Source organism: Rattus norvegicus, chromosome 2 (assembly GCF_021556685.1).
Source record: "Rattus norvegicus strain SHRSP/BbbUtx chromosome 2, alternate assembly SHRSP_T2T, whole genome shotgun sequence".
NCBI classification, from domain to species: domain Eukaryota; kingdom Metazoa; phylum Chordata; class Mammalia; order Rodentia; family Muridae; genus Rattus; species Rattus norvegicus.
In genome coordinates, this window is record NC_141535.1 from 31,399,647 (window position 1) to 31,422,435 (window position 22,789).

Below are 22,789 nucleotides of genomic sequence, written 5' to 3' on the forward strand. Positions count from 1 at the left end.
CAGGGAAGAGCCCTTTAACCCTTTGGGGACAGATTTAGGGACGATATTACAAAGTAAGCTCTCATTTCGCAGACCCTTTTAGGACAGACAAGTTGAAGATGCTGCAAATCTTGAACAGAGAGACGGCTGTAATTTATCCTCTAACGTTACTAATAGTCTGAGAACAATTCTTCCTGTATTCCATCTTCAAATACGTTTCTACACAGCAGCCCTCAGCGCTGCAGGGGGGGAACCATGGTGTTTATTTAGATATCGGGCTAGCACTTATGAAACTTAAACTTTCGATGTAAAAGTGGACTCCTTGGTAAGGACGCCTGTCTGCATCAACAAAGCACTCGCTGCCTGATTAATGTTGGCTCAGGTTAATCGGAGCCCATTACAATAATTAGATGGTCCAGTCATACATCAAACAAGAGGCAATGAAAAACAACGCGTTCAGAGCGCGAGACATTCTCATAGATCTTTCAAAGATCTCTAATAGGCTTTACGGACCACTTACAAGTGGAACTGGTGGTTACCCTTTGGAGGGAACGAAACCTGATTTGCACAGAAGTCCTAGATGGGACAACAGTTTATTTTTGAGATTTTGTGATGAATACCAGTTGGAACAAGTCATTTCAGGAAGTAAGAAACACTTGGTTGATACAATGACATACCCAAGAGCATTTGAGATTGTTCCTGGAGAAAGCCATTGATTTTTTATTCAGATCTTGGCAAATGGCCATTTTACCCAGAAAGTTAAACTTGTGAGGCAAAGTTCCCTATTTGAAATAGAAGCATGTCAGGAAATGCGAGCATCCAGAAAGCTAGGCTATCAGAATGAATTTGGGTTACACAATTATTCGTATTTCCCCCCCTCCCCCCGCCAGCCAGAACAATACGTTTAGCTGGTGGTAAACACAGGTATTCTTAAAACAGAATCATATTTGAATTATCCCCACTAGCTGGGAAGAAAAATGAATCGAGAGGAGTTGCATCCTATATTGAAATTTAAAAAGCCGTCACTTTTTTGTAAAGAGTATGAGAAACATTTAACGTATTATTCAAAAAAGTTGACCTCAAAGTACATCTTTGCTGTCCTTTCTACTAGCAATTCTTCCCGAGCAGCACCGTGTGTAAGTTATAATAATTATTTCAGTGTTTAGAGAGTAGTGTGAAACGCTCACACCTCATTAGAACATACCTTTTATTGAAAAGTATAGCGCTCCTTTCCCTAACATCCCAACCGTGTTTTTTGTTTTTTTGTTTTTGTTTTTTTTTTTTTTTTGAGTTGCTGCTATGTATTTCTGTGTGAGTGTATTTGGGTTTTCACTACAGTTTTCCATTTCTTTTCCTCATTGAACCATTACTTGCTCTATTCCCATGGAATTTGTGAGATACTCTCATTAGAGTGGCTTAGTTTAGCTGTCAAGTCTCTAGGGCATTCAATTGCAGATAAATGACCAAAACACCAGCCTAGCCGCATTTTTATCAACAGATGGCGGAAAACAAACGTCTTTGGAGAAGAACCGAAGGGAAAGGGTTAAAGGGTCAATAAACAATTATTACCGTGCTCAAAATGGGGGGATTTCTCATCAGATTCCACAGGCGGAGGCTGGCCCAATCCAGGGGAGCTGAGACACCCCACCAGACTCCCTCGCTCAATATTCCAGGGATCACCTCACACGTAGAGCAGTTGTCCCCCAGTGGGATGGCTCCTACAGGCCACCGTGTCGTCCAATCGAAGCGCCCCCGAGCGCTTCTGAGATTAGGGTTGAGTACTAATTCGGGAGAATCAGGCTGGGGGCTTGAACTCCTGTAGCCCTCGGGTCCCGCTCGCACCTGGCTAGGTTGTGATTCAGGATATCCAATACCTTGGGAAGAAATAGTGGGCTCCAGTCTCCAATTCTTGCTGTTGCCCCTCCTGCGGGTGAACTTTCTCCCCCTGCACGCCGATTCCTTCGCCTTTCTTTTCCTTCCCTGGGCCGCGCTCTGACGTGCACACCATGTGACAGGCCCCCTTCTGCTATAAGCCCAGACAAGATCCGCCCTCTTCTGGACTCAGCCCTGGCCTTGCCGAGCTCTGTTTCTAGATTCTCACTCGTCTCGCGCCCCTCTGGGCGCCCGACACCGACTGGCCCGCCAGAGTCCAGCCAACCCCTCCTGGACTGACCGGGCTAGAGGGACCGCAGTGGAAAAGGTCAAGTCTAGCACGCCCGCCACCCCGTGCACGCCGAGCCGGGGAGCGCAGGCACCCCGCGCAGCCCGGCTCGTCAAGTAGCGGCGCGGAGCGGCCCCAGCCGCCCGTCGCAGCGTGGCGTCCTCGCTCCGGGTCCGCCGCTCCGGGGTCGGCCTGGGGAGGCCAGAGAGCCGGGAGCCCGGTGCCCCTATGTGCCGCCGCGCCACCGCGCCGCCCCAGCTATGACCCTGAGCACAGAGATGTCCGATGCCTCCGGCCTCGCCGAGGAGACAGACATCGACGTGGTGGGGGAGGGAGAGGACGAAGAGGAGGAAGAGGACGATGACGACGAGGGCGGCGGCGGGTCCCAGTTGCCCAGCTCGGCCCAGCGGCGGCGGCGCTCCTACGCCGGGGAGGACGAGCTCGAGGACCTGGAGGAAGAGGACGACGACGAAGACCTGCTGCTGGCCTCGCGGCCTGCCGCGTCCCCCGCGCCTCCGGGTCCTGCGCCCGCCCCGGGGGCCGGATCGGGCGGCTGCAGCGGCGCGGGAGCGGGAGGCGGCGCGGGAGGTGGCGTGGGCGCGGGCGCGGGCACGGGTGGGGGCGGGAGCTCCAAGAACCCGCTGGTGAAGCCTCCCTACTCGTACATCGCGCTCATCACCATGGCCATCCTGCAGAGCCCCAAGAAGCGCCTGACGCTCAGCGAGATCTGCGAGTTCATCAGCGGTCGCTTCCCTTACTACCGGGAGAAGTTCCCCGCCTGGCAGAACAGCATCCGTCACAACCTGTCGCTCAACGACTGCTTCGTCAAGATCCCGCGCGAGCCCGGCAACCCGGGCAAGGGCAACTACTGGACGCTCGACCCGGAGTCCGCAGACATGTTCGACAACGGCAGCTTCCTGCGGCGCCGCAAGCGCTTCAAGCGCCAGCCGTTGCTCGCCCCCCACGCGGCGGCCGAGGCGCTGCTGCTGCGCGGTGCGGGGCCCGCGGCGAGCGCAGGGGACCCGGGCGCCGCGCTCTTCCCGCCGCCGCCCCCGCCGCCCGCCTGCGGCTATGGAGCCTACGGCTGCGCCTACGGCCTGCAGCTGCCGCCCTGCGCGCCGCCCTCCGCGCTCTTCGCTGCCGCCGCCGCCGCAGCCGCTGCCGCCTTCCACCCGCACTCACCCCCGCCACCGCCGCCGCCGCCGCCTCCTCCCGGCGCGGCCGCCGAGCTGGCGCGGACCGCCTTCGGCTACCGGCCGCATGCGCTGGCCGCCGCCCTGCCCGGCCCGTTGCAGGCGGCCGCAGTCAAGGCGGGAGGCCCGGGCACCGCAGCGCTCACACGCTCGCCCTTCTCCATTGAGAGCCTCATCGGGCGCACTCGGGGTCCCGCGACCGCCGGTGCACACGCCTCGCCTGGGGCCACCAGCGGGACCGCACCGGGCCCCGGGGGCGGAGGCTGCGCCGTGCAAGCGGCTGCGGGTCCCGCCGTCGCGCTCACCCGCTCGCTGGTGGTCGCCGCCGCGGCTGCTGCCTCCTCCGTGTCGTCGTCCGCCGCGCTGGGTACTCTGCACCAAGGGACTGCGCTGTCCAGTGTGGAGAACTTTACTGCTAGGATTTCCAATTGTTAGAAACGCCGTTAGCGCGCGGGAGAGAGTGAAGGTAGGACCCCGGCTCCTTTCTACGGATGGGGGGTTGGTTTTGTTCGCCCCTCCCGGCCCTCGGCGACCTCGCGCCCCCATTTTCGCCACTTCGGAATCTTGGACCAGACCGTGTTGGGCGACAGCGGGGGCGCCGCGCAGTTTGGCTGAGAGGGTCAATCTATTTATGCAAAATCGCCCTATGCTGCAACCCTGACTTGGGGTGGGAGAGAGGGGAGTCGCCCTGTCTTGGCACTAGGAGCTTCCTTGACTTTTGAAAAATTGAGAAAAACCAAGCAAAATCATCAAAACCAAGCCTTTTTGAAGTATAGAGATTCTCAGGTTCAGGCGTTAAAAAAAAAATCAGTAATGTTTAAATGCAGCTTATGCAAAACCAGTAAAGGTCTCCAAGAAACGCCTTTATTTGTTCACACATGTTTGGTATACTTTTTCATGGAAAGGAAAAAATGATTAACATGTTTACACAAGAAACAAGTCGAGACTTATCATTTCCTATTTTTAACCTGTGTTTTGTATCATAATGGACTTGCGGAATTTTTATTTTGTACTTACTACGTATTCTTTGCAAGGAGTATTGTAAATTTTACTGGCAATTATTATTGTACTATTCTAATGTAAGATTTTTACGCGGTTTTCCAGAAATAAAATGCTTAATTTTCAAAGAAAAGCCACCTAAGTAATTGGCCGAATTGTCCCTTTCTTAGTTTCTTTTCTGTTAAGAAGGAAAAAGATCGTATAGATGAGTCTGAACGCAGTACAGGACCTACTTAAACGGTACTTTCAAAAAAAAGCCTAACAAAACCAGGATGCCATGCCGCCACAGTCAGAAACATCCGCTGCTCAGAACTTGTTTTTTAGTGACGGCAAATGAAAACCGTTGCTTTGCTGGGTAATTCTAGGCCCAAGCTTTGTCTATCTTTAAGATCAGAAAGACCCTTTAAAGTTGAAGTTTTAGTCACCCTAAGATAATTTAACGTGTTTGGTTTTTGAAATTCTCAAGTTAATTTCTGCTCACTTTTCAGCAAAATGTACAAAAAAAATATGCTCAAACGCCACGTTAGACTGTGATGGAAACAAGGCAGGCAGGGCCAGTCTCTAGTTTCCAATTTTAACAGCAAAAAGAGATGAGGAGATTATCTGTTTAAAGGTGTTAGAAGCCCTGGATAAACAAACATTTGCATTTAGAACATGAATTAATTGTATGTGATAGTTCTGGGATTTAAGGTAAAAGTGAGTCCAGGAATTACACAACTGAGTTCTGAGTGCAAAGGCAAATTGACCGGAATTTTGGCTTAAATAAATAACTCAAGGGCAAGAGAGTTTGTCAACTTGGCAACAAAGTAGCAGAGTATGTGGTTCAAAGATTTAAAGATGAAAGTACCTGGGTGTTTACAGAACTAAATAAACAATTTGGGTGATTTAAGGGCATCCCTTTTCGAATTTTAAGGCTTTCATTGCTGATTACATTCAACTTGTAGTTCCTTACAGAATCCGAGGCTAGTCTTGGCGAGTACAGATGGGACCGTGAGCCCTGCTTATAGCTGATGCTTATCTACCACGTAATTTGAATGCTTTGGGTCAGCAGGCTGCAGTAGAGATCTGCTTACTAATTTTTTTTAAAGCGTGGTAAGTGCACACACTATGGTATCTGAAGACTCACAGACTGAACCTATCCAATCCATAACGTTTGCATTATAGGCCAGCTCTGTGCAGGGCTGGCCACATTTGATGCCTGGTCTCTTCTGAGGAAGAAAAAGACTCAGAATCTCAAGATGAAATTCTGTTTTTGTTTGTTTGTTTTTCCCCCTATGAGATGTGTGGAGGAAGGTAAATTTAAATTTGAGGCGAGGATCTTACATTCAGAGGCTTCTTGTGCTCTAATTTAGATTTAAAAGAAAGCAGACCCCCGACCCCAGGCCATCTGCATCCCAGGAGCCCTTTTGCAGAGGCCTTCGCAGGGATCCCAAGGCAAACCACCTTGGCACGCCTGTAGGTAGACTTGTGCAACGCACAGAATGAACTTTTAGATTTGAAAGTTATTGCAAAGAGAGTCAAGAACAAAACCGCGTGATTCTCCCCCACCCAGCCCCCCAGGAAGAGTCTGTAGCTGTCCCGAAAGCAGAGAATCACAGCTCTGTTTTTTTCTTAAGATCACACATCTTTAGAAAGTGCGGAGAGGAGCTCTCTATTCCCCCCTCGCAAAGCTCTTAATACACGAGGCTCAGGGCGGCCCAGTGCTGGCCCTGGGGTCCCAGTTCTTGGTTCCTACATCACCCTCGCGGGCAGCAGACCACAGATCTGCTTTTGAGCAGGCTGGGTGCAGTGAGCTTTCGTTTGTTATATCCCACCAGGTTCAGCCTTTTTTCTAGATTTGGGTGTTTGCGGTGGGCTTTACTCAGCAAACCTGCTCCGCAGGCTGATGTTGGGGATAGTAAGCGGCTCTAAGGTATGCGCCCAGAGTGGTAAGGGTGGAGTAGAAGAAGGTGGGCCTTGGGCGGGTGAGCCCGGAGTGTGGGGCGCGCCTGGCCGTGCTGTACTGACAAGCAGGTGTTGGAACAAAGGCAGCGGGTCTACCCAGGCCTTTGATGGGCAAGGATGTCTCCTCCTGGGGGCTCCTCATTCGCATGCAAATCCAGTGCTGGTCCCCCCAACCCCCTTTTCTTTGAAGGCAAACAGAAGGATGTTTGTGTGTTTGTAGGCTAGAAGGCTGCTCGAACAAGCCTTCCTCAATAGCCTGGGTCTCGAAAAATAAACCAGTTGGACAAACATTGGCCACCAGCTCTCCTCCTCCCGACTACAAAGTGTGGATTTGCTACAACTCATTAACCCGACGCCTTTCTCTCCTCTCCTTGTTTCTTTACTCATCAAACGCCCCCGTAGAGCCTGGAGACAAATGACCGAAGCGCTGTCGGGAGGGAACTGCAGTTAATGGGGAGAGGGATATATTGGGGCTAATGGTTCAGGCAGCTCCCGAGGAAAGACCACACAAAAAGGAGCCTCTCCATTCAAGGCTCTGTTGTGCTGCTGGGATTTAATCTGCAGCTAGATTTAGCCAAATGTTATCTATTGCGGGGGTAATGAAGCCCTTATGGGTTGAATCGCTCCTTGTACCACACATGGTGTCATGACCTCAGATTGCTTCTTGGTTGATTTCTTTCTCTATCGGGTAATTATTTTATGTCTTAAAAAAAAAATAGTGCTTCTGCTCAACAACGGGGGTTTCCTCTCCATTCCCACCCCACACATTTAAGAGGCACTTCCTTTCCTATTAAAGAAAAAGAAAAAAGAAAGAAACATGTAACCGAGGAAGTGAGGGGGAAGCTGTGGGGGAACTTTCCCCATCTTTTACTTACTGGAGCATCTTTATGTGCACCCATCTAAGCTTCTCTGTCTCCTACCCAGCAGCCTTCTTGTGCCCAAACTTTGACCGATGGATCTGCAGATGAATTCTGGACACGTGCATCCTACAAGCTTTTGCAGTGAGCATGTGTCTCAGGGAAACGGCTTCTGTCACTTGAAAACTTTTCTTTTTCATAAGCCCACATGTCTTCCTGTAGCCTGCTGGCTAGGAGAGCTGGGGAAAAGGGCTCATTCTGATGGAAGGTGATTATTTTGATGGAATACCAGACCCTGTAGTTTATTAAAGGCTGCGGAGGCCCGCTGGTTGTTCTCTCTCTCTCTCTCTCTCTCTCTCTCTCTCTCTCTCTCTCTCTCTCTCTCTCTCTCTCTCCTCCTCCTCCTCCTCCTCCTCCTCCTCCTCCCCCTTCTCCTCCCCCTCATCCTCCTCCCCATCCTCCTCCTCCCCCTCCCCCCCAGAGGATTCTGCTTTCCTTGCATGAGAGAAGACCAATCTGGGAGCTGTTAAAGGTGTTTTTAAACTGATTGCTGGTGGGATTGGAAGGGATCTGACCCTCCTCCCCTCAGCTAAGACTCTAGGACTCTAGGTTACACTCTTTAAATTATCTGCTAACCACAAATTCCATTTGCACCTACTTTTGTTACTGATGGAGTAAAGTCGTATAGGAGCAACTTAAATGATGTTATCAGTGTCAAATTCAACCCGAATCAAATCTTCCCAGGGATAGCGCTGGTCTGTCTCTCTGTCAGAGAACTCCAGTGTGCTTTTAATTGGGATACCAAGACTTCCCCACCCCAACCCCCAGTTTAGAACATCCTCTAGAACCGAACCAGACTGGGATGGACCTAGGAAGCCACGTTGTCCTTACTCAACTCTACCAGTTTTCATGTGGTACTACTGAGTCAGTCACACAGGGCACAAAACGCCCATTGCCCATCAGCTGCCACTTGCCTCTCTCCCCTATGATTTTGTAATTAGGCATATGGTTTCTGTTGGTAAACGTGTTTGATGTCACGGCCAGTGAAATGTGGTGTGTTTATAGGGCCACGAATGTAAATGTGTAAATATGTTTAGTGTAAAATCTAGCTCTTTGACTCTTGCAATAAATAGGCTGCCAACTCAGATCCACTTACGTTTGACAGCAAGATGGAGCCTCTGATCCCGGGCAGCTGCTCCGGGCTGCTAGGAATTGTACTTTCCCAACCAAATTCACTTTCTGGCTAGTTTCTTCTCATATCACATCTCTCTGGCCACATCTAGTTCCTGATGTGACCAGCTGGGGCTACTTTTTACTGCCGAACCCTTCTGGTGGTCTGGAAGCTTCCTGGTTCATTCCTCCAGCTTCTCCCCAAGAGAAGTCCAGAAGGAGAAAATAACAGCTGACAACCAGTGAATCCCTTCCAAGCCCTCAGCCTTTAGGTGTGGCTAGGAGCTGAGATGGGGGATTATGAAGTTTGTGCTGGTCTCAGTTCTTACCACCACATCCTAATTGTAGAGAAGTATTTTGACCCAGTGTGTTAGTGCCTGAGGCAGGAATTTGAGGCCAGCCTGAACTATATAACCAGACCACCTGTTTCACCCAGTTTTAAAACCAAAATACACCCACTCTGAGCTACTCTACTTTTAAGAATATAACAGATTTGCAAAAGAGTGCAGACATCACATTAACCTTCAGTTCAGCCGGACATACCCATGTAGTGCACACCTATGGGCGCCCTAGGATTCTCTTCCTTATTTCAGTCAGTACCCTCAACGAATGTTAGATTTTTTTTTTCAAAGAAAGGTTTTCACTAACATTTGAGCAATAATGTCTTAATTTTGAAAAGTTTTGTTTGTTTGCAATGCTAGGTGCTGAACTCAGGGCCTCATGTATGCTGCTGTGTATGCTCGACCAATCAGCTACACCCCTGGCTACCAACAGTCTTTCTAAAGGAGCCTAATAGATCTCCCTCTGAAAGAGTGAGGAAAAGAATCATTGTGGGGTCTGCTTTACAAACCAGATACCAAGGCTCAAAAGGGGATGAATGACTTGCCCAAGGTCATAGCTACTGGGACGGCACTACTGGAACTCTACTTTATTTCTGTAAGACCCTGTTGCCACTTTGTAACTGTGACTTGTTGAACGGCTCAGTGGTAGCAGAGATGCTTGGGGCTCACAGCGAAAGCCATTTTTTTATCTTTCATTGCTGCTCACCATACTCTCTTCCTACCACTTCCACGAGAAACCCATTGCTTTAGATGAACAGTCAATGATTTTGGAGACCCCCTCGTTCTACATAGAACTCCTCTAGCTCCCCACATTTCATTTTCTTTCTTTTTTTCCCTTTCCTTTCCTTTCCTTCCCTTCCCTCCCCCCCCCCTCTTGGCATCAGCAATATTCTTTAAAATCTCTTCAGGAGAGGTTCTGTCTGACCACACTCACAAATGGGTCCTGCTGTATTCTTTACCTGTATCTTCCACATCTCTTCTAGATTACAACAAACTATCTCATGTGTATGAATGCTTTCCACGTATGCATGTTGTGCACCACATGCATGTCTGGTGCCCGTGGACGTCGAAAGAGGACATTGGTCTCTCTTATACTGGATTATACTGTCCCGTGGCACTGAGCACCAGGCGCTATCAGCCACTGAACCATCTCTCAGCCCCCTCTTGTAGATTTTTAAAGGTCAAAGTCTGCCAGTTGAGAACACTTTTCTACACTGCTAAGCAGGTCTTGCAAGACCATATATTTCTATTTTAAGATAGAAAGGTAGTGTGAGGAGTCACATGGACTCAGTAATTAAAGGGAAAACGGTTTTTGGTTTTGGTTTTTGAGGACGTGTCCCCTCTTTCCTGCAAACACACCTTTGAAGACCCTGCTCCCTTTGCACAGCACAGCTCTAGGCACTGTGCTATAGTCAGTGATTTTAATCCTGGAGACTTAATCCGTGGCACGGGAGCCTCCACAGCCTATGGGTAGCTCCTACCTGCCCTGACAGAGTTCTCCCTACAGTGCTGGTGGATGAATTCCAGACTAGCTGCCAGTTCACCCTCGTCCAGTGCTCTTCAGAAAAGGGCAGCTTCCTAAGGCAGGGTTTGGGGGTCAGAAAAAGACATCCCACCCAGAGCTAGGTATGCAATCCAGTGGTCAAGCTCTTGCTAGGCATGGACAAGACTTGAGAAATTGTGAGCTGCTGAGTTCACTCAAGAATTTAGGACAGACTTTCCAAGGGAGAAGAAAATGAAAGAATTGTTGTTTTTAAATCCCAGAAACTTATTATTCTTTTTAACTCTACACTTTGAAAGCACCCTGTTCCCCCCCCCCAAAAAAAAGGCTGCAAACATTAGCATACTTATCTAAATGATTTGGAAAGTCTGAACATGAAATTAGAAAGTGGGATGGAAAGATATTTTCTACTCTTATCAGTGATAATTTTCAAGAGAGGCAATGTCCTTGTGTGTAGTGTGTTGGAACCATGTGTGAAGTGGTTTTAATCTGTTAAGCCAAATACAAGCGAGGCCCAGCTGACTCAGAGAGAAGCAGCAAGGAGGAAGAGGCTTTGCCTGAGTCTCATTGCCAGGAACCGGGACAGATCACCCGCTCACTCTTACTTGTAACTTGATCAATCACAGATTGGCAAACCAAAAGAGGGGAAGGCTCGGATGAATTCCTACTTCGCACTTGACTAACAAGTCCTGTTAAAATAGGAAAATGCTTTCAGTAATCAAACTAACGCACCTCGAGAAAAGCCTACAGGAAAAGACTTTTGTAAATGGTAACGACTCCATTCTACTTTCCCTTAATACTGTGAAGTTTTGAGGGTGTGAAATGGCTGCAAGGTTACATTGTTAAATAATTGATCACGTGGAAGGGCGGTAATCATCAACCAAACAAGATCCAAAGCCATAGAACAAAGGCTACATTGAAATTAACTGTTAGGTCAGTTTCCACTCTCCTGGGTAGTTTTCTTTCTTCCTCTTTTCTCATGTTTCCTTCTTTTTCTTTCCTTAGAAGATGGCAGGGCATATAACAACAAAGTAATTTATATGAAAATGTTCTGGAAAATACAAAACACATGAACATAAAGAATCATGATCTCTGTGTGACTTCTCCCTACACCTTGTTTATACAGGAAAAAAAAAAACCAACAAAAACTCCAGAGTCTGGGATAAAACCAAATCCCTGAATTACACTTAGCTTTTTTTTTTAAATTTCTGTCTATGAAATCAATTATTACTCAGTCCTTTCTAGAAATAATGAAGACAAAAGAGAGATACCAGTGTGCCTTTACTGCAATCAGATGTGTATTTGGACTGATAACTTTCTCACCTCTTCTAAAATAAACAAATGGATAATGTTTTAAACATGTTCTTCTAGACTCTGTTTCTTCCCTCTCCTCGATCAGCTCATCCACAGGTCCCCTCTTTAACACCTAAGTAGGATTAACAGCACGGTATGGAGAACCTGCTACATTGCAAATCCCTTTAAATATAGTAAACAAATTAAATAATTCCTGACACCAGGTGCCTCTAATTACCTAAGCATACTTACTGAACTGGAGGAACAAGCCGTTTCAGCAGGAAACTATGGGACAGGGAAGGCTAGGTATATAATTCTTGCTCTATTAAAACACTTTTTAAAAAAAAAATTGTCAGTAGTATGTAAACTAAAATGATGACATTGTCTCAATAATATCATTGTCATGTAGCCACTTTATTCGCAAAGTGAGGTACCGAGGTAACAAAGCTGAGAGCTGTGAGTCTGAGTTTCCTCTCCATTTTAGAAGGGATTCTTCTGATGGATCACTCTGTCTTTAGCTTCCAGTTTGCTCTGAGAAGAAATGAGAAGGGGGGTGGGGGAAGTTGTTATCCGGCCCTCCTGTACTGTGAACCCTAGCCCTAACCCTGCACAAGTTGAGGTTACATTCACATGGGTCTGTGAAAAGTTACACTTAGAGTTGTGAAATCTAAAGATAAAAGAAATAAAAAATAAAAAATAATGCAAAGTATTTTCTTATATGATTTTAATAATTTTAAATAAAAAACTCGATTTGAGAGAAATTTCGACATGAAATTTGCAAACTCTTCAGAGTATCCAGGTTTTGGACCTTTGAGGGTGCACAGCCTGCCAAGAATTTTGCCTCCACTTTCTTCAGAAATGCAATCCAAGCACTCACCTACCTCACCTTTAAAGTTGTCATCACCAAGGAACTTGGTTCAAGTCACCCACTTTGGATCTTGTTTTCTTCAACAGTAACGAGAGGTACAGAGGATAAAGCGAGGAGGACACGGTGCTGTGTTTTTCTAGTGAAGGAATTTAATATTTCTTTACTTTCCTCCCCTTTTCCTCGACCCCCTCCAGCTGCCCACATAGCAGGACTCCAGAAACACCGTCTCCCACGCGTCTTTAGAATTATGTGGGATGGGACCCCTTATTCTAGGGAGTTGGTGGGTGACGGTTGTTATTGTAACTCTATTCTGTAACTAAAGCTCTGGCATGTAATAAATCTCTCCCCAAAGACTTTTGGATCTTTGATTTGAAAAATCGGATTCCTTTTGTGGAAACAGTTGACAGGAACCTAAAAGGATTAGCTGCATTCCACGTAGGATAACTTTTACTGGCAACATTTTGAAACGATTTGGTTCCTTTCATACCTTAAACAATGTCCAGAAAAATGATCTAACGAGACTCTTTTGTTTTCCTTTGTACGTGAATTGGTCTGCCACTGGGGTCTCTCTCTCTCTCTCTCTCTCTCTCTCTCTCTCTCTCTCTCTCTCTCTCTCTCTGTCTCTCTCTCTCTGTCTCTGTCTCTCTGTCTCTCTCTGTCTCTCTCTGTCTCTCTCTGTCTCTCTCTCTCTCTCTCTCTCTCTCTCTCTCTCTCTCTCTCTCTCTCTCTCTCTCTGTTTTGCTCCCGAGCCGTGCGCTGAATTACTTCTCGATCGATCATCTCTATTCTACCGGGTTATCTTTTACGGCCAGGAGACGGTTTGTGTCTCTTGGGCCTAGCTGGGGACAGAGGGACCTCACTCATGGATCCGCAAGGGCTGCAGCAGGCTTCGCAAAGGCCTGGCCCGAGGTCACCCGCAGCCCCAGAGCACAGAGGTCCCCTTACGCTCAGCACTCCGCGCTGGCAGAACGTGGCCGGAGAAAGGCGTGGGCGGAAAGGGCGAGGAATTTGCTGCGCTCTCCTTGGTCCAGCCGCGCACTGGAGCCCGAAGGGCGAGCAGCCTCCTGCGCACAGCGCAGCTCTGCCCGCCTGGCCCTGGGCTGTTTATTTGGTTGTCAGCGGACTTTGGAAATGTTTTTGGCTAGAGGTTCTGACCTGCTGGGGTGCAGCGGCCGCTCGGCCCCGGCTCTCCCGGCTGTTTTTACACCTGCACAGACTCCCCCTCACTCCTTGGCCTGATTTATAGCCTAATTAAAGGCTCGGTGCTCTGCGCGCCACCCGGGCGACTCCCTTCCCTCCCTGCCAGGAATGAGCAGGCGACTGCGCAGCCACTACTGGGGCGCTTCTGTAGCCAGGGCCCGCCCGGGTTGCTCTCCCAGCCGGCAACCGCTAGCCTTCGGGGACCCCGGGGTTGGGGGACTAGCCTCCGTCAGGATGCACAGAGCGGCCACGTGCGCGCGGCGGCCCGGCGCGGACCTCCTACCCGTAGCCCCGGGGTCCGGCGATACTGCCGGTGGGAATGCGGTGGCGTGGCCCCGCGACGTCGCGCTCCCGTTGCGGATCGCGACTGTGGGAGGGAGGCGCGGGGTCATAGACCGCCCAGCCCGCGAGCCACGGCAGCCCAGCCTCGGCTCCAACCTCCTCCTTGGCGGCCTTTTCTTTCCGGAGAGAATAAACGGCAAGCCAGCGGAGATTGGCAGCATTGAGCATCTCCCTAACCCGGCTCTGTCGTCTTTCCATCTATCAATCCACCTTTCTAATTAGACTAATTAGGAGCACTCTGCAGTGTCGCTAGGCCCAGGGACTGAACGGCTTCGGGGTGGTGAAAAGAGCCCTGAATGGCCACGCTGGGGGCCGGGCGGGGGCCTTTGCGACTCATTCACCACAGAGTAACAGTGGCTACATTTATCCTTAGCCATTGAAAAGAGGCTCTCGATTAAAACGTTTGGGAACTAATGCCACCCTGCATCCCCTCTCTAATTAGAGGTACCGGGGTGGGGGGCGATGGTGAGAGTTCGGGGACCCTGCAGACCCCCTTCCTGCGCACCACTGCTTTCCGCCCTTTCTGCGCAGCCGTTTTCCTTTCAAGAGACAAAAGTCTGCCACCTTCCCACTTGTTGCTCAGCCCTTGCTTTCCCATCCTTTCAGAGCCCCAGACCCTGCCCAAGCAGAGGGCCCAGTCAACTGCGCTAGGAGACTCAGCAAGCCCGGATGCTGGGGGCACCAGAGTGGAAAGCAAGGCATCTGGCTCCCTCTGTCCGCTTCCACAAGTACGGCTCTCTTCGATCTTTCCCTTCACGTAATCTTCCTTATTTCACACTTCCTACCTGTCTCCTCCTTTCTCCACACTCCACGCTCTGTTTAACATAAAGTTCTGAGAGAAAGCGTTTGTGGGCGACAGGAAGTAGGTCGGGAACTTAAACTCTGTATATTCTCCTGGACTATGTGGCGCGGACAGAGTTCCTTACAAGCAGAAATAATTGGTACATTTTGTCACTAGTCCGTCGGTCCATCCATCCTTCCTTCCTTCTATCCCAGACAAATGTCTTCAGCACCAACTATGTGCCCAGAGGGTCTTAGCACACCCTGCAGCCCTCTTAGTTTCCTCTCAGCCCATCCTCAATTAACGTTTTAATTAAAACCTAACTTAATTCCTTGGGCAAGCTCTGTGTATGGTTCTGTATGTCAACACAGTTCTATGTATCTTTCCTGATACTTAATAGGAAGACTCCCAGACACAAGCTATTAGGGAACTAAAAGAGAAATGAGAAGTCATTTGCAGTTATAGATTTTTGTATGGAAGGAAAGCCGTTGGTTCATCTTGTCCATGAGAAGGTGCTGTCTGAGATTTTTACAAAAATTTGAAAAGCTTTGTCCTAAAACAAAGTTGAATGAAAGTTTGGTTTCTGGCTTTCTTTCCTCCTTTTTTTTAACTTTTAATTCCTCCTCCCCCCGCCCCCTTCTCTTGGAAAAGCGCCAGATGTGCAAAGAAATATCATCAGGTCACTGTTCTTAATCATGTTAATTTAGAAAATGGAACCTCAGAGGAAGATGCTATTAACTAAATGTCAACCCACAGTGTGCAGAATTCCTTGGATCCAAACTTCAAAAACAAAAATGAAAGCCGTCACATGAGTGAGAGGAATCCCGGAATTTTTTTTAAAGGCCTAAACTGATCTTAATAGAGTTTTATTGCTTCCACACCCCACCTCACAATATTTTAATTTAACAGTTACAATATGCATGACATTGGAACATAAATCCAGCCTGTTAAGACACTGGGAGGAGCGAAGAGGAGGAAAGAAATTAAAAAAAGAAAAGCGGCTCATTCGCATGGGAGAAAATGACGATTTGCAAACATTTCAAGATCCTGGAAACTTTGAATAAGAACCCCCTAATCTATACCGTCTGTGATTTTTATCACAGACCTCTTATTTTTCCATTTCAGCTGCTGATTTGAGTTTTAATTAAAGACTAACATACACCTGGTCATGTGTGCAAATCCTAAGTTTGCAGGGTGGTGGTTATGTACCTATCTAAGTGTTCTTAGATCACGATTAAAAAGAAAAACAAGACAGAAGAGCCCGCCCCCAGCTGCTTCATAATAAACAGCACCTCCTCCCCACACACTACCCTTGCTTTTATACCCTCAAATGGGTCTCACACTTTCTTGAATTTCATGTAAATGGGACCGTTCAGTCTTGCCTCTTTTCCTCATCATCAGGTCTGCCAGCTGCCTTTGCTTGAATTCCTCTCTACGAATCAATGGAGGGCGTAAACAGTTGACACAGGTACAAATGAGAAACAAACACTGCAAAGCTTTAGTTTAGATGCCCTTGCCCATAAAACCCCAATGTTCCATTAGCAACCAGACAGGTAATCTTAAGACAACGGGAGGAAGCCAAAATAGTTCACCCACATGTAACAAGGTAGCCACTGTGGGTTACATCCCTTTCAAGACCCAATCGTGGGTAGCTGCAAGGAGAGCAGAAGCCACAGGCTGCTTTTGTAATTGGATTCTATTTCCTTCTTACCATTTCACCCCCCTAAGACTAGTAGTAAGTGCTCTGGGCCTCTTCACAAAGAATGGCATGAACTTGAGGGAGAAAGTAAATTGCATCCCGTTTGTTCTGTCTCGGACATGTAAGTACTTAATGCAGCAGCCCGTCAAGTGTGCTTTGGATTCTGTTTGAAAGTAAAGTGTTCCAATTTGCAACTAACGTAGTTACCCTGTCTGTGGGTCACCGCACAGACCAGTTAAGTTCAAACAGAGAAAAGCACAGCCAACCTGCAGAGTACCATTGTCCTGCTCACAGCCTCCCCCACTCAGCAATCCACCCGTCAAGTCAGCCAAGCTCCTGAGTTTGTGTCAGGAATGACAGGACCATTAGCCGTCCTAGGTCCTTTCAACAGAAACTGGAGCATCCAGCCCAAGGACCTTTCCTTTAGGAAGAATGGTGTTTTTAAGAACCAGCCTGTTGGAACCACAGGAAAAAGGAGAGTACCTAGAGGAACATGAGACATGTTTCTGATTGCTTCTACTGGACATGGGTAAATTCAAAGTTGGGAACATTCAGTTTTATAATCTCAAAAATCTAAAAACCAATAATACAAATGAACACTAGGGCATAGAGTTTACGCTGAGGGAGGTAAATGGGGCTAAGAACAAAGCAACCCTGCGAAGTTATCATAATATCAGACAAATAAATCAAATCACATTTCAAAACAGCAAGGGCCGGAAAAATCGAGGTTTATGTTTGATTTTTTTTTTAAAAAAAAAACAACTTATTTGTTTTTATTTTATGAACATCGATTGGTGTTTTGCCTGCACAAACATCTGTGTGAGGGCATCAGAGCCCCTGGAACTAGAGTTACAGACAGGTGTGAGCTGCTATGTGGGTGCTGGGAATCGAGCCCAGGGCCTCCGGAAGAGCAGCCAGTGCTCTTAACCATGGCAGCGCTATCCCTCCAGCCCCCAAGATTATAGAGCTTATAAAGGCTCTTGCCACCAAGTCCGATGACCAGAGTTGGACCCCCAGAACCCACATGGTGGAAGGAGAGAACTGACTCCACAGAGTTGTCCTCAGACCTCCATGTGTGGCCCCCTTGACACCAGAACAAACAAGAAAACTATATGCCTATTATGCTGATTAAACAAAAATAGCAAGGCCACCCAAACACGGTGGATGTCGAGACGGTGATCTCTCCTACATTACCGGTGTGAGTGTCAACTCACCCCAGTGACTGATGACTAATGAAGGCCAATGGCTTATCAAACTAAAAATACATTTACCATGCTGCCCAGCAATTACACTCTAAACTAGGGCCTCTATACCAGAAAAAAAAAAGAAAATTTATGTTCACAAAAAAAATGTGGGCAAATGTCTATAGCAGATTCATTTGTGAAGAAAAACGGAAGGAAGAAAAGACAAAGGGGGAAGGAAAGAGAGAGGGAGGGAGCAAGAGAGAGAAAGGGTGAAACTGGTATAATCGTGTGAAAATCATTGTGTCTTTGAGCCCAGGAAGTAAGGCACTGTATGATTCCATTTGCATACTGTTCCTTAAAAAGTAGCTCTTGCGTACGTGTATGGGCGTTTCCACTGCACACACGCATGAACAGTGTACCATACATATGTCTAATGTTCACCAGGGCTAAGGAGAGGGCATCGGCTCTCCTGGGACTAGAGTTACAAAGTTTGAGCTGTCATGTGAGTGATGGGAATTGAACCTGGGTCTTCTAGAAGAGCATCAAGTGCTCTTAACCGATGAGTCGTCTCTTTCAAGCCTAACCTGAAGGGGCAAGACTACAGAATTGAGGACAGATTAGAAATGCCAAGAAACAGGAAAAACTGGAAGAAGGGATGAGTGTGGAAGGACAGAAAGTTTTGCGCTTTAATTTGGGGGCTGCTGCATAAATATATACATAGGATAAAGTAATATATAGTGAGGAGCACACACACATACACACATACACATGCACACACACATACACTCATACACACATTCACATACATACACACACACACATACACACACACACACACACACACACACACACGCACTTGCACACAGATCTGTGGTTTTATGTGTCCCCCAAACACATCTATTGGAAACTACATTCGCAGCGCACCAGTGAGGTAGGGCTTAAGGGAGAGTCTTGGCTGTTGACCAGGTTCACTATAAAAAGGGTTGGCGAGAGTGACTGGGTTCTTTTTTTGTCCTTTGGCATGTGAGAATTGAGACTTGTCCCTTCCTGCCTTTCTGTCACCATGTGAGAACACAGCAAGAAAGCCTTGCTAGTGAGGCTCATGCCTTTCTGTGTTCTAGTCTTAGTACTCAAGAGGTGGAGGTATGAAAACTGTTGTACGTTCAAAGCCAGCTACAAAATTGTAGATCCTGTGTCAAAAATCCCCCAGGAGGGAGAGGAGGAGGGGAAAGAGAGAGAGAAGGGGAGGAGGAGGAGGGAGAGGAAGGGGAGAAGGGAGAGGAAGGGGAGGAGGGAAAGGAAGGGGAGGAGGGGGAAGAGGAATCATTACCATACCCTGCATATCTTGGCACCTAACACTTGGATTTCCAGTCTCTAGAACTGTGAGAAACTGCCTTTTGTTTTGCCCAGTCTTGACCGATCTATTATAGCTGTGCAGAAGTAGCTTGCCCTTATGAAAGCACATAAAAATGAAAGAGATATATAAGGTACTTAATAGTGCTGTGCAAACATCACTGCACTGAATTTGCTAAGGCACTATGGCATCATGTCACCATTGGGGAAAGGTGGCTGAAGGGGACGTGGAACACTGTGGACTTTTTTTATAGTTCTGGTGAGGAATTCCAAGGGAAGATTCTTCAGGGTTTCATTCTAAGAGTTTCTTCTGATGATGACTGCTTTCCTTAGTAGACTTTCATAATTAGTAAGGGCAATATACATTTTCACAAGCAGTGCTTATGACAGTTTTACTACTGTTACATTTGATATATCCCCACTGCGTCTTCAATGGCTCCAGTACTGAAAATGAAAGGGTTTGGAGCATCAGAAATATTGTCCATTTACTTGAAAGTCTTCATTCTTTGGGGACTAAACTAATTGCCAGTGTCACCAAGAGTCAACTATGGCAAATTAGGTAGCTGACCAAGTTGAACAAGACCTTTTGTTTGTTTGTTTTTGACAAGACTGAAGGATCCTGGGATCTCTCCCACATACTATTAAGAACTGGTTACAGGAGAAGAATTCTCAAAATGCCACAGAAAGACTTTCATATTGGTTTGGGCCCAGGACAATACTTAGAGGGGGAAATCCATTGGCACGCCTGAGTTCTGGTGAGGTCTAACACAAATTGTCCTATTTCTTTTTAATACTTTTTTAAAGATTTTATTTATTTTAAATATGTGAGTACACTGTAGAGTGAGTACACTGTAGCTGTCTTCAGACATACCAGAAGAAGTTTTCGGATCCCATTACAGATGGTTGTGAGCCACCATGTGGTTGCTGGGAATTGAACTCAGGACCTCACTGGAAGAGCAGTTGGAGCTCTTAACCACTGAGCCATCTCTCCAGCCCCAAATTGTCCCATTTCTAAAGTCACACTTGAAAGATGGTTCTTGGAAACTCGCATGCTTGTTTAAAGAATACTACTATAATTTTATATGAGATAATACCTTGTTGTTATAGCACAAACTGGCCTGGAACTTATGCAATCCAGTCTGGTGTTGAACTTGTTATCCTCCTGCCTCAGCCTCCCGAATGTTAAGGTTGACATTTGCACCACCATGCCTGGCTAGTAGAAGTAGTCTCTTAAACAAAACAGCAAGTGTTTAAAGAAGTGGTTCTCACCCCTTTGGAGGGGGGTGTCAAATGACCCTTTCACAGGGGTCACCAAAGATATTTGCGTTATGATTCATAACAATAGCAAAACTGTGGTTGCGAAGTAGAAATAAAAATGACCTTGTGGTTGGGGGGTCACCACGACATGAATGAGGAAATGCATTAAAGGGTCGCAGTATCAGGAAGGTTGAGGACCACTAGTTTCGGGTGTAGCCTTTGTCTGTTTTTTTAGTTCTTCTAAGACAAGGCAGTACACAGCTCCTTACCTGGTTTACATGGCTTTATGTGTGAACATTTTATGAACTGTAGTCATGGTTGTGACTTCCATAATCCCTCTGTGAAAGGGCCACTCAACGAGAATTAGTTAATCAGGTAAAAATGGGCCTTGATTATGAGTTGTTCAGGAGGTATACAATTATAGAACAATTTTCATTTGGCTCCTTTCCTTACAATCTGGCTTGTCTATCTGTAAGTGGATCACGGTATATAAGCAGTCTGAGCTACTGTAAGTGGCCCCAATTACAAGAGACTAGTTTTCAGACATTTTAGACCTGGGTGCCAGTGTTTTAGCTGTTGGGAGTATTCTTTTCTTTGACTGTTGTATTATTTTATTTCCACTAGGAATTGTGGAGTTCTAAATATTATTAGTGGTTTACCACTCTTGCACACATGTGTCCTATTAATTTCGGCGGCATGGGGGAAAGTGACAGGCCTCTTTTCTTCCCCCCATTCATCTACCTGCTCACACAGACAGGCCCCTGTCTGTTTAGAGTTCAGAAGGGACCACACAGACTCTAAGAAACTTGAGCAGAAGCTCTGGATCATGGTATGGGACGTGGGGTGGGGGAGTAGAAAAACCTCTAGTAACTAGATTTTTTTTTTTAAGTTCTTGATTTACTTGATGTAAAAAAATTGAGGCGTCTTAGAATGTAGGACTTAGCTCTGTAAAACCTTTAGAAATTTCTTGGAAAAGAAAAGCATGTTTACTTTTAAAAAGTCAATAAAAATACAGGGGAAAAATGCTACAAGGAGTGGCAAACTTGAAAATTTGTTACCCTAGTCTTAGATCTACATATGTTACATGATGCACACAAAATAGCATAAGAATTGAAAAAATACAAATAAAGATTACATTAAGATAGGTACATTGTAAGTATAAGAATTCAGGGAAATTCAAAACCTATATTTAGTTTGCTATTTATGCTCGCTGATTCTTCTTGCTTGCACTGAGTGAGCACCTACTGTATGCCGGGCATGCTGGGCATTACTATGGATACAAACAAAGACAGAACATCTGGCTTGGGGAGGGAGAGAGGAGATACACATGTTAATTAAAATATTATACAAAGTACGTCAACATAAATATGAACTGATTAGCAAAAGATCACAGAGAAAGAAGCTGCTATCTGGGAGGCCCCAAGAAGGCTTCTCAGAGGACAAGGTCTGTGATGAATTTTGGAAAGGAACAGAGCTTACATATGGAAACAGACCAGTGAGTGGGCAGGGTACTTTCAGCGTGAAGGGGGTGGGCAACACTGGAGTCTCATCAGACGAGTGAGCTGTGGGCCCTTCTGCTCTGACACAGTCCAGAGTTCCCATAGCAGTGCAGAGAAGTGACTTGCATGCGAGCAGTGGGAATAGGGTGCACTGGGGCCTGTCAGTCAGGCATGTTGTTAACTGTTGAAGTATATTTAGTTCTCCAAACACATTCCTGTCATATTGACTCCTAAGTGGGAAAAGTCCTGTGAGAAACGTAATTGTTCGAATGAGAGAAGCAGGATCATTTTAGGGCTGGCTCTCACCTTCCCCATCCTCCAGCCCAGCTCTCTCTCTCTCTCTCTCTCTCTCTCTCTCTCTCTCTCTCTCTCTCTCTCTCTCGTGTGCACGTTAGCATTTCTCTTTGCAGCCCTGGCTCTCCTGAAACTTGCTCTGTAGACTAGGCTGACCTCCACATCAGAAAGATCTGCCTGCCTCTGCCTCTGCCTCTGCCTCTGCCTCTGCCTCTGCCTCTGCCTCTGCCTCTGCCTCTGCCTCTGCCTCTGCCTCTGCCTCTGCCTCTGCCTCTGCCTCTGCCTCTGCCTCTGCCTCTGCCTCTGCCTCTGCCTCTGCCTCTGCCTCTGCCCCTGCCTCTGCCTCTGCCTCTGCCCCTGCCTCTGCCTCTGCCCCTGCCCCTGCCCCTGCCCCTGCCCCTGCCCCTGCCCCTGCCCCTGCCTCTGACTCTGCCTCTGCCCCTGCCCCTGCCCCTGCCTCTGACTCTGCCTCTGCCTCTGCCTCTGCCTCTGCCTCTGCCTCTGCTTCCTGAGTGCTGGAATCAAAGGCATGCTACTACCACTGCCTGGCTCCTGTGGGGTCTCTCTCTCTCTCTCTCTCTCTCTCTCTCTCTCTCTCAAAAATATTTTTGGTGTTTTGCCTGCATGTATGTCTGTGAGAGGATGTTGGATCCCCTGGAACTAGAATTACAGACAGTTGTGAGCAGCCATGTGGGTGCTGGGAATTGAACCTTGGTCCTTTGGAAGAGCAGACAATGCTTGTAACTGCTGAGGCAGGTGCAGTTCGAGGCCAACCTAGTCTAGAGTGAGTTAGAGCAGCCAGGGTTGTACAGAGAAACTCTGTTTTGAAAAACCAAACAGGCGGGGGGAGGGGGGGCAACAGTTTGTCAGTGGA

At 47.4% G+C, this 22,789-nt stretch overlaps 1 protein-coding gene across 1 annotated transcript; it reads left to right on the forward strand.

Moving 5' to 3' along the window:
- The first annotated feature begins 2,038 nt into the window (after positions 1 to 2,038).
- Foxd1 (forkhead box D1) lies at positions 2,039 to 4,457 on the forward strand. The gene is given in 1 exon segment (NM_134337.2): positions 2,039 to 4,457. A coding segment is annotated over 1 exon segment (1,368 nt). The 5' UTR covers positions 2,039 to 2,400; the 3' UTR covers positions 3,769 to 4,457.
- Positions 4,458 to 22,789: the final 18,332 nt, after the last annotated feature.